The sequence below is a fragment of the Melitaea cinxia genome, chromosome 18, assembly GCF_905220565.1.
Source record: "Melitaea cinxia chromosome 18, ilMelCinx1.1, whole genome shotgun sequence".
NCBI lineage: Eukaryota > Metazoa > Arthropoda > Insecta > Lepidoptera > Nymphalidae > Melitaea > Melitaea cinxia.
Genome location: NC_059411.1, coordinates 1,648,929 through 1,662,171, shown reverse-complemented (window position 1 = coordinate 1,662,171; position 13,243 = coordinate 1,648,929). Strand labels below are relative to the sequence as shown.

General features: G+C 33.2%; 1 protein-coding gene across 1 annotated transcript in view; it reads left to right on the top strand.

The window, feature by feature from the left end:
* Positions 1-12,812, top strand: part of LOC123662263 (homeobox protein homothorax) — a 196,947-nt gene extending 184,135 nt beyond the window's left edge. The window contains exon 9 of the mRNA XM_045597130.1: positions 12,680-12,812. Coding sequence (XP_045453086.1) covers positions 12,680-12,683 — 4 coding nt within the window. The 3' untranslated portion in view covers positions 12,684-12,812. The remainder of the gene's footprint in view (positions 1-12,679) is intronic.
* The last annotated feature ends 431 nt before the right edge of the window (positions 12,813-13,243 follow it).

Below are 13,243 nucleotides of genomic sequence, written 5' to 3'. Positions count from 1 at the left end.
CAAAAATATAATAATAAATAAAAATGTAAAGTTTTAAAGCCCATGTAGCCCTTTTGGATGCAGCAGAAACATGCAGTAACAAGTTACAAAAGCATAGAAAAGATGATAAAATATAAATGGAGAATTATTTGAAATGTATTTTGTATTTAGAAACTTAGAAGTTATTTCAGCATTTAATGAAACGCCATTTTGAAATCCAAACGAGCGAATAGTAAATGGCGTCATAATATTTATGGTGTACTCAATATTTAAGTATTTGTAAAATTTAATACATATTGTTCGATGAGTAATTAGGTAATATATCTAATTATATTGTTATACTGGCTCGACCACGCGGTTTTGCCCAACGATGGCGTCTGCACGGCTTTGTAACGATTTCATTTAAGTTACTTATAATGTAAATTTATAATAAATATATAAATATAATAAACATTTATAAATATATAAATTTAAATTTATAAGCTGTGTTATCATTAAACCTGCAGCATAATTTAAGTCATATCTCCAGAATATCACTTGAAAGAAGTAGATCAAATTTCGTAGAGCAGTTTTTGCGTGACGCTCGAACAATCACAGAGAGAGAGAAACAGAAAAATGGTATCAAAATAACCGCTTGGTTTGTATTGAATAATCATTTTATTAATTATAATTGTTTGAGCAAGCTATGAGATTAGTATTGATACATGTATTATCTTGTATATGTTCTAGATCAATATCATTATTCACATGGTGTTATATACGTCTTAGGCTAGATCTTAGTCCATATTGATCCCATATAGAAATACGGACCCCAAACATATGCTATGCTATATGACGCCGCGTTGGCGCAGCGGTTACAGCCATGGATTGTACCTGTTGCGCTGGCGGTTGCGGGTTCGATCCCCGCACATGACTAACATTTGTATTGGCCATACAGGTGTTTGCCGTGGTCTGGGTGTTTTTGCAGTCCTTGTGGGTCTCCCCACCGTGCCTCGGAGAGCACGTTAAGCCGTCGGTCCCGGTTGTTATCATGTACACCTGATAGCGATCGTTACTCATAGTAGGGAATATATCCGCCAACCCGCATTGGAGCAGCGTGGTGGATTAAGCTCTGATCCTTCTCTTACATGGGGAAAGAGGCCTATGCCCAGTAGTGGAATATTACAGGCTGAAACGTCTAAACATATGCTACGTACAGACATCGACTAGTTACAATGCTATATTCATAGATAACTTTAAAAGTTTCTCGTACTGTTAGAAATTACATCTTAAAATTCCAAAACAATGTTAACCCGTGCCATAAAGCTATACATACATTCATGAGCTATGAACATTAATTATTATTCATAATTAATTTTTCACAATAGTAAAATTACCACACTGATTATATTGGTTTCGCTAGTACATAAATATAAAGGCGTTACACACGGAACACGTTTATTTCTAGGCCTCATATGGTTCATCACTTCAGCCTAATACAGTTCACTGCTGGACATAGGCCTCCACAAGTTCGCGCCAAAAATGTCTTGAACTCGTGTATTTTGCCCATAGTCCCTACGCTGGGCAGGCGGGTTGGTGACCGCAGGGCTGGCTTTATCGCACCGAAGACGCTGCTGCCTGTCTTCGGCCTGTGTATTTCAAAGCCATGGATAGTTATCCCGCCATCAGTCGGCTTTTTAAATTTCAAGGTGGTAGTGGAACTGTTGTATCCATTAGTCGCCTCTTACGACACCCACGGGAAGAGAGCGTGTGGCTATATTCTTACAGCCGTAACCACACAGCCGCATATGGTTAAGATCACGTATATTCAGCCATACTTAAAGCTAAGACAAATGTCTTGGATACTTAGTCCTTACACGATACAAAATACGAATATACATACATAGTAATAATACAGTAAAAGATGTAAAAAAGCGATATACTTTTCGTAATTTAAAAAAAGGGTATCTTCTGAGTTTCTTGTCGATTCTTTTCTGCAAAATCTATATTCTCCATTCCAAATCGGTGATTGTTTCTCATTTAACGATAATTAAAATTTTAATCTGCATGACGATTTGAAGCTGCTTATGAAGCCTTTTTTAACAATGTTTTATTATTATTATTATTATATGGTAGAAGTTTTTTACTCATATTATAAACATAAACATTTTCAGTGTATACTCCATTCTGCTACTTCACTTACCTACCTAATAAACCAAAGCCTTAATTTAACTATAGTACCTTCAAAATTAATTATTACACTATTATAACGTCATCACAACACGACCATTAAGTATAAGAAAAATAAAAAAAAAGGTAAACTTTTTTTTCACTACAACTCAAAATTATCAATGGAAGTAAAACCATACTGGTTGTCTAGTCATGTTTTTAAATGTTAATAGATATTCCACTTCATGTCGATAAAATACCGTTGGAATGGTCTCCAGCATCAAACACGGTACAAACGTACGATCGGTTTTATATAGAAATTGTAGAAACTGCTGTCATTAGCGGTCGTCCTACAAAATGTTGTTTTAGGTCTTTAAAATCTCGCCAACGCACCGCATTACCGAGAACCATTGTAACCTAACTGTGATCTTGGCTTGAATCTTCAGATTGAACGCGTTTTATTTCGCGGTTCTGAAACGCTTAGATTGATCTGGATAAAGATTTTGATAAAAATTGCAATTTTTTTGGGTCCTGTTAAAATTACTAAATGTAATTAATCACGCATGGCCTTAAATTTAATGGATATATCTTATACTAAAATGTCACTCTTCTTAGCAAAGATATCTTTTCCGTAGATAATGTACATACACTACGTAAATATATACTCTGTCGTATAAGCGTAATACTCTTACATAGTTGTATTAATGACATGTTATTACAGATTAAAATTAACTAAAATTATTTTAAGCACACAATAATCTTTGTAGTACCAAGAAATCCGAAAATAATATTTGTAATAATAATAATAAAGGTTGCCTGGAAGAAATCGCTGCTTTAGCGATAAGGCCGCCTGTTGCAACTAATGCAAATTTATTATTTATTTTTTTACCTAATTAAACTTATTTTACTTTTGTGTTGGTGTGCTAAAGTGTATATAAATAAATAAATAAAATAAATAATACAAGTTAATGCAATCGTTAAATCAAATCGTCGTTAAAACCGCTGTCCGTCTGAAACATCATAGCGGTCACACACTCGGTCCCATATGGAAATATCATGATTACAGCGGCGGGAATGTCATAAAATATGATATTTTACGATCGCAGCGAGCACCTCGCAATAAATGCGTTTATTAATGACGAGGATTCCTTCAGCGCTAATACTAGAATAAACAAGAAATGGCCCCAGTACTTGGTATTACTTGGCAAATGTCAAGTTAAAAATCCAAATAGTTCTAGAGAGAGGGCTTTATTAAATATCTCTTAATATTATTGTATCGTAGATAAAACGAGAGATGTAATTTATATTATATGACTTATAAAAATAATTATTGTATAAATTGAGATCACGTAAAATGTTAGTACTAGTTAAACAATATTAATATTTTAATTAGTAAAACAGCTTTTTAGAAATAACCTTATCTGTATATACAATATACTAACTTCTTTTAAAAAAGTGTTTGTAATGATACTAGAATCAATTACGTTAAAAACTTCAAAGTCCTTATTGAATTATGTATGTTCTTGATAGTACAAAAGATTGGAAACTTATCTCAAATAAATATCTGAACTAGACTTTAGACTTGGCTATTTTGAACTAAAATTTTTATTTTAAAATATTCCATTATCGAAGACAATATCCTAGTCTTAAAGGGTCTGAGCGGTAATAAACGTGATTCACATCGACATGTGCAATTTGTTAATACCTACGTGTTTCGCAATGTGTGGGTGCGACGCGGGCGCATCATGGCGCGCTAATAAAATGTCAGACAAATTGACCATCGGCCGGCCCGATATGGACCCGGCCCTTTTTGTTTTGCAATGCGATTTATATATTATTTAAATACGAGAATACAGAGATATGAGGATTGTGAATGGGTGGGCCCGTTTGTATCTTAGAAATAGTGTCCGCGATTTGATATGGATAAACAGATGTCAGGCTAGGGTTTCTGCTGCGACTGGATAGTAAAAAAAGTGTACCTACGCATTGTGTATCGATATAGATGAAATAGTACACATTTTCTTATCGCGTTATCGAAAATAAGCAATTGTTTCAAGTTTATGATTCTTTATTGCTTTTGTTTGAAATTATTCGATGACTCAACACTATGAATAACGTAAATATCTTCTAAGACACTTTTAGGTAACAATTTTGTTATTTTGAACAAAAACAAAAGGCAAAAACGGCGCAAGGGGTCTATGGACCCCTGGTCAAAAGAAAGTCCCTTTCGATATTTGGTAGACGTTTGCTGTAAATTCATAATTTATATTGTAAAATATCAAGTTAACAGAGTTAGAATGGAACACTTTTAATTAAATATTTTTTTTTTCTATCATCATCATTACAGCCTATACAGTCCACTGCTAGACATAGGCCTCCACAAGTTTACGCCAAAAATAACCTGAACTCATGTGTTTTGCCCATTCTGCCATTTTTTTTTTTCTATATAATGATTTAATGTAAAGAGTAAAGGGATTATGTAAATGTACATGGAAAAAAAAAGAAAATGGAAAAACAATGTTAAATGAAACACTGTATTGGAGGATAATTAAGTTAGTAACAAATAAAAATTTAGAAACTGTATAAATTTTATTTTATTACTTATAATTTTTTGATTTTAAAAATAAACATTAATTTTTATGAAAATACACAAAAAAAAAATAAGATATGTTTAATCATCATTTGCAATCACAGTAATTGTAGTAATAAACGAATCGGTTTGTGGTAGCTAAAATATGACCACATGGTTGAGATCCCATTTTATACCATAGCAAGAACTGTCGAGAAAGTCTTGTTGTTCATAAATCTAAATTATTGTCAAACCTCAGCCAATGCTAAAGACAATCTTAATTCTTTTTTTTTCCTGTATCTATCTCTGAAAAAATATCTTCTTTCACGTTGAATAACAAACGCGCCTTTGTAAAAGAATCTCGGCTAAGACAACACAGGTCAATGGTTCCTAAGAACGCCTAGACAAGTTTTTGAAAGTGTGCTAGTGCTTCACCCATATGTCACTTCGGACGTGGAGCGTCGGAGTGATGAGGTGAGAGGTCGGCCTTTGCCTATTAACTCTATACCTCCGCGCGCTTATGAGTGCCTGGTACCGCTGCTATAATTACAACGTGTAATTAATTTTTTTTCGACCATCATCATTATTATTAAGTTAATGACGACGATACCAGAGATAATTCATATATAAACTCTTTTGTGTTACGTCAATCGTTTTTTTTTTGATGTTCAAAAAAAACTAACGCTCATGATCGTACATAATTAATATAAAAAGTGAATAGGCGTCTTTAAATAAATATTTATTTTTGCAGATACGATTAGAAAATTTGAGGTTATTATATTACCGGCAGTAAGCATTAAGTAAAGTGAAATTACTACTACCGAGTCAGTAAATCAAGTGCCATAACATCCAGGAAGGGTTAATACGCCCTTTGTGTAAACAGGTGGCTGAACCCCTTCTGATTGCACTTATGGCATCTCGAGAGAATGTTTAATATAAATATTTGATTGGCTAAGCTTTTCCCGCGTTACCGCTTCGCTTTTCAGTCATTAACGTCGTAATATTGATTTCGTTTATTTTATCTTTCGATTGTTTGAAACGAAATTAGCAACAAATAAAAATTACTTATTCAAATCTAATATCAGAGACAACTCGAGTCACGAGGCTCACATAACAGGGATACAAATGTCTAAACAATGTTACCAGTACAAGGTTCTCAAACGGATCGAAACCGCCGCCGCTGGGACTCTGTCGAATTAACAAACGCGCCCCTAATTGGTATTGTATGAAGATGCAAATTCGTGGAATGGTAAGAGCCCGCTCGTATTGTCGGCCTCCCGGTACATGTAATTGATAAGACGTCCGTATTTGAATTTCAAATTTTATTTTTCATTCATACCTCCTGGGAGTTTCCTACCTAAATTTCACTTCCTATCATATCGTTTTGTTGCCTTTTGTTTGTATAATTTAACAAGTATTCGACTGAAATGGTAAAACATTGTTTAGCTCATGAATTGATCGCTTTTTGTTAAAAAATGGATAAATGAAATTTCTTATACAGATTAGTTTTAATGGAACTGTATTTGTATTAATAAAGTTATATGAAATGAAATTTATACACATAAAGATTATATTTTTAAATCTTATATTTACAATATTAATCCCCGTAATAAAAAATCGTACGCTAACCATACTAAATCAAATCAAACCTAATTAACATTTAAATAAAATTTTAATACTGCGAAACGATACAAATAAAATTCATATTAATTTTTTAATATCATACACCCAAAACAAACAATAAACATATAAAATTTTAGTACATAATATCGTAATTAAAGCATTCAATTATTAACAACACAGTCATGACGGTACAATGAACGTATATCGAACAGTGAGCCGAAATCAGACCGCTATTGATGGGCCCACAATAGGCGGGTAAGCTAGCCGGCTAGGCATCGCGACAGTCTAGATTAGACGGCTTACAGGTATTACTCGTGATTAGTGGCCAATAGATTGTAAGTGGGGATAACATGTTAATTATTATTAAGTCCCTTAGTAGTTGTGATTTAGTGTTATTGTCCTTCAGCACTGAATGCGATACTGTTGCATATTATAAAATATAATTTGGTTAGTCGATGTCTTCGGATGCGTCCGAGAAATTATTATTAATATATTTTTTTAAATAATTAAAATCCGTTACTGTAATTGTTTTAAACTGGAGTAGTTACTATTTTTATTATGACATGAACTAGCGACCCGCCCCGCCCCAGCTTCGCACGGGTGCAATGCTGATACTATCAACAACAAAAGATATGTTAGAAACCTCCAAAATTGTCAGTGTTTCTCTACCATATTATGCATGTATTATACATATAAGCCTTCCCCTTTGAATCACTCTATCTAATAAAAAAAACCGCATCAAAATCCGTAGCGTAGTTTTAAAGATACAGACAGCCTGAAGCGACTTTGTTTTATACTATGTAACGATAATGTTGTCTAGCTTTAAATTTAAATGTAATAGTCCTAATTGATTAGTCCCAAGTAAATGTATAGCCACTTAGACTTTCTTCTTACCACACCTTGTAATATTAATCGTAAACTAATATAAGTATTGAAATATTTTAATTGTGTCCGTAGAGTGTAAAACTACGCATAGTTAACTGTATTGAAAAAACTGTGACGAACTTTTCTTTCAGTATGTGTTTTGTGTTATCTGTGATTTGACAGCTATGATTAATTTTGAAGTATGACTTTGTACTATCCTTTTATTTCATTTATATGATACTAGTGGTTATCCAGTGGTCGAAATTCAATAAATTATTTTAAATTATAAGCTTAAACATATATATTAATTATTAACAATATCAATCTATAGATAGTCTATAATCTATTCTCAATTTGATTGACGCGTGTGTGTCAAAAACATAGTAGTGTGTGTAATGATTTTGTTATTGATTTAATGTTTTGTATGTATAATTTAATGTTTTTTACGCATAGTTAAAAATAATAATAATAACATTCTGCACTCCTCTATATAAACTATAAGAGTCCGCGCAATATTCGTAAAAAGGTGTACAAAGTTTCTGCTTCAAGTATTAATAGATAGATTATTATTATTAGTAATTCTGACTTCCTAATAACTCTTTGTATTGTATTCCAATATAAGTACGCCTCCTGATATAAACAAAATGACAACTGTCATTTCATTGAGGATACAAACTATAAGCATATTATGAAATAACTTAGAAAAACTTTCTTTTCTCGGTAGGGCTTTTCATAACTTTCTTTTAAATATAAAAAATGTCAAGAATATTTTTATGTTTGAAAACGGGTACATAATGAAAAACGGAGTTATTTCGACAATTACTATACCTGTGTCACTAAGTGAAATACCAGGGTGACATAAGCGGACGGGATAACCTATGCGGAGTTTCTGATCGCCTGGTAGTTTTTCTTCCGCTGTGTCATCCTGGTTGCCTAGTACTTTCTTTTAAAGTTTTTTTTATTATGAAATTAATTTCATTTTACTAAAAATTATTATACTTTAAATAAATTATTTAGTAAATCAGAAAAAAACATGCATTTTTGTTTGTTTGTTTGTTTGTCTCAAAGCTTATGAACCATAATTATTACATACTAGCGATGTCTGTTCGTCCATATTTTTTTTACACGATAAGTAGTAATCACCAACAAATCATATACTAAAACGTTCTCCGAAACACGCTACATCTTACGGTATAAGTATTATTCCGATCGGTTCAGTAGTTTTCGGAGTATAACCGAACAAAGAAACCGGCTCTCCATTTATTAGTATAGATATAGTTGAGAAAAAAAAAGATCAAAGTTAGACAGAAGTATTCTTTTTGATGGCGAAATAATTAAAAAAAATCGTCATAACGACGATCTTACAAAAATTAAACACAAAAGCTAACATTAAACCGCCGTCCGCTACCACTCGGTCCCAAGGGCCCCCGGCCGACATGAAGACTCTCAAAATGTCCGTCAAGAATCTGCGAGCCTTAACTCGCGAACACTCCGTTTAATACCGCTGGATTTTGTTAGCTCGATAAGATCAGAAATATCCGCTTGTACATTTTTTCTACTTTTTTTCCCTTTTACCGCGCATCTCGACTTATTTTTATGTGCTTTTAAAAGGCCTTGTTGTAAATTTAAACGTTGTTTTTGTACTTAATTCGCCGCGAATAAAAAAAATAAAAAATTTCTGTTTTAAAATTGATGTTACAATCTTTCTTTATTATTTTAACGGTATTTCTTTTATTTATAATTAATTAACGGTATATTTATTAAAAAGAATAAGCTAATTTAAATACATACTAGTTGGTAATAATACAAGGATTTGGAATTATTAATATTATGATAAGTTTTAAGGACACTTGAGTACATATGAATTTAACGTTAGTTTTCGAAAATACAGGTCAATGCTACTTATGATTATTAGAAGTTATTGTTCGTAATTTCGTTTGAGAGATATTTGGAATTATGCGTCTATAATTTTAATAACGTCACTTCTATAAATGTATTAAAATGCAACCTACAGCAAATTTTAAAAACATTAAAAACAAAACAAAAAGGGAACAGGTACACGTACAGGAAGCGACAAAACTTCTAAAGCTAAATTAAGATTTGGCAGTATTTTAGTAAAGATCTCTAATCAGTTTTAATTTCTATCATTAAAATAATTAATAAAATTTTATAACATGTGTAATATGTGTTAATTTGTTTCGTTTATTGAATTATCAATTAAATACAATACATATATAAAAAATCATAATTACAAGCAGCAAAAGACAAACCACCAAGCTTTGCTAATTATAAATTACGTATAGCTAATTACGATACGATTACTTATAAACGAAAGTTAAGACACTTTTCACAGTGAATACTAATTCGAATAACAATCTCAAAATGCAATACATTAAAAGGGAACACAACGAAAAACATTAATGCAAATTACACGTACAATTTCCCACCGAAATAGCACTTAAACCATCAAAAACGTATCAAGACGGTACATCGCCCCATGAGTATTCATCGTAGGCCATTGAAATCCATTCAAACACAGCTATCAAATCACGTATCAAGATCACCATACCGTAAAAGAATACAACACTATTTCGCATTTTACCCCGCGTTTACTACACCTTCGGCGACGATGGGTTTCGTTTTAGTACTGTGAAAACATACGAAGTTTTATCGCGTCGGTAAACACGATTTTTATCTTCTTTTATTGGTTATGATCTAGTAATAAAACGGTCTGGTTATATTCAATCAAAGATTCTTAAGAGATTTATTAGAGACATAAAAAAATATATGCTCTATTTCTATTTTTTTTTTTATATTGGCCACAGCATCTATAGTAGATGATTGTTGCAGCGCTAGTGGGTTGGTAGGATCTCACATCGTCGTTGATGGCTATAGAGCCCTATTGCGGCCCGGCATTTCTTGTCAAATCGATTGCACATTTTTTTAATAATGCAAATTCTTTGTTTGCTCTGTGGTTACGGCAGTAAGAATATAGCCACCCCCTCTCTTCCCGTGGATGTCTTAAGAGGTGACTTAGGCATAACACAGTTCCACTATCACCTTGGAACTTAATCGGCCGATGGCGGGATAACCATCCAACTGTTGGCTTTGAAATACACAGGCCGAAGACGGGCAGCAGTGTCTTCGGTGGGACAAAGCCCGCCCTGCGGTCACCAACTCGCCTGCCCAGTGTGGTGACTATGGGCAAAACACATGAGTTCGCGCCGTTGTTGGCGCGAACTTGTGGAGGCCTACGTCCAGCAGTGGACTGTATTAGGCTGAGATTCTTTGTTGTTGATAAAGTGTTAGATTTCAATTTTTTGAAGAGGAAATTTGTAATATTTTCATTAAATTAGTGCACTCCGCACCAGTGCCTACATCTTCTCTTTCTGTTAATAATTTTTCCCGGAAAAGATCGCTATAAGCTACAAGATAATTTATAGATATATCAATTTATACTTACGTTCTAAATTCTATATTATTTATGTGTCAAAACATTATTTGTTAAAATGAAATTTAAACATTTATCATTTTATACCCAACTCAAAAGAGAGTAACTAATATACATAAGCATACCATTATTACATTACTTTAAAACGCAACGCGCCCGCACAATTTATCTTGACGTATCTCCCTCAGTACTATAGCACTGTTACAGATAAAACAGCCGGTAATCGGACGCTGAATTTTTACCAGATCGGTATCAACGCGAATGAGGCGTTCTCGCCTCCGATGCGCCATTTCGAAGGTCGATTGACGTTTCCCTAACGCCTCGCCAGTTTAACGTGCCATCTATTGTCTTTATTTTCGTTGAGGCTTATTGATTCTTCTTAATAAACATTATTTGAGTATTTCCTTGTTTCAATGTACTCATTTCAATATCTATAAATTCGAAATTGTATATCAAATTTGACATTGACGCCGCGTTGGCGCAGAGGTCATAGCCATGGATTGTACCTGTTGCGCTGGCGGTTGCGGATTCGATCCCCGCACATAACAAACATTTGTACTGGCCATACAGGTGTTTGCCGTGGTCTGGGTGTTTGTGCAGTCCTAGTGGGTCTCCCCATCGTGCCTCGGAGAGCACGTTAAGCCGTCGGTCTTGGTTGTTATCATGTACACCTGATAGCGATCGTTACTCATAGTATAGAATATATCCGCCAACCCGCATTGGAGCAGCGTGGTAGATTATGCTCTGATCCTTCTCCTACATGGGGAAAGAGGCTTATGCCCAGTAGTGGGATATTACAGGCTGAAGCGATATCAAATTTCTTCGTTGGATGCACACATTTTGGCAGATAGAAAAATAAATGTAGTGTTAAGTAACTTTTTGATCTCATTTTTAATATTTTATTGCAACTTTTTACTAAAACGTACGAAAAGACTTTTACTCTGACCTAATGTTTTTAACGTACACTAATGACGAGGCAAGTTAACTTCTAACGCATGGAAGGATTCTTATAATAGTGGAAGATCTAATTAAGTAAAATTTTGAAATAATTAAAAATTTATTGAAGTAGCCAAAATCCAAGTCTATATTTATGCTATAACGATCCTTTTTCACTGCTGGATCTTTTCTCCTGAAGACCAGAATTTCATTGACTGCTAGTAATTACTGCTAGTAATTCGTTGGTAGTTAAGTCGTGCATAAGGAACATGAACAAACCACTAAATGCTCTATTTATATCCAAAACATTATATCACGGATTACAATTAGAGCAATATCAATTACCATTAAAAAGAATTAGACATCTAAAAGCTATTAACAGTAAATAACACAACAATTCTATCCATCTATGCAAACACGGCTAACTCGATTTTACTACCGAAATCCGGTTACAACCGGCCGTAACCGGTTTGAACCGGTAATTATTGCGTAAACAAGCACCGAATGAAACAAGAAAAACAATTACCCATGATGGCGCAATAACAATTCACCTTACCCCAAACCCCCTTGCACTCGTCAAAATAATTCATTTTAATTTTCTTTACGGCCTAGTAAACCTTTATTTTACGATCTTAGTACGAGAGATAAGTCGGAGACTCCCTTAAAGGCCCTTCGGCCCCTCATCTCGCCCCCGTACCGCGATACAAGCGTGAGATCCTCGGTTTATTATCAGTCCGTGAGCGGTCGAAAATTTGACTTTTCTTGTTTTATGGACTCTCAAAGTTTTACCGACGTTTTACTGACTTCTCAAGTGCGATCATAATGTTTGTGAATGTTTCAAATAGCATCAATTACAACTACATCAATTGTAATGTTCTGCGAATTTATTATTAGTTCTGGAAACGAAATTTTTTTTTTTTTTTTAAAGTTTCAACTACAAATGGAAAAAATATTAATTACAAACGCACACTTCTCAAATTGTCTTAAGACGGTTATTTTTCCTGTCTTATAAATATTAATTATAATGAAAAGGGCTTTCTGTAAATAAATTACCGTGAGGTGCTTTTTCATTGTGTTTTTAATTAAATTTTTCCGTCTTTTGTTCGCAGGTAAGTGGCTTTCGCTGTATTTGAGTCTTTTGTATAAATATTTCGGTAAGTAGTCGCTTTATCTGTACAAATTGAACCGTCGATATTTGTTATTGCCAAAATATAACAAAAAAAATTAAAAGTAAAAAAAGTATTTTCTCATTTTTTAATCAAATAAATTAATTTTTAATCGAAAGCAAAAAATTTGGTTGTAAACATTAAAAATAGAGGAATAAAACTAGAAACCATAATAAACTTACTAATGTTGTAAAAATATAAATTTAAATCTTTATAAAATTAGTTTATTTTTGTTATCGAATCATTTTGAATGAAGTCGGAAAATAGATTATGTTATGAAATCAATTAAAAATAAAACAGCAAAAATAATCTTCAAATTTTAAGTACGAAAAGAAAACGAATGATGAAAAACGTCATCGGATAACACGTCAGCGAGAAACATAAACGATAGTCAAAAAAACAAAACAAAATAATAAAAAACGAAAAGAAGCAAAGAGCATCACGAAAAAGATTTCCCAAAAAACGTCGCAACATTAAAATATCCTTATCAACTTTATAGGTCATTAA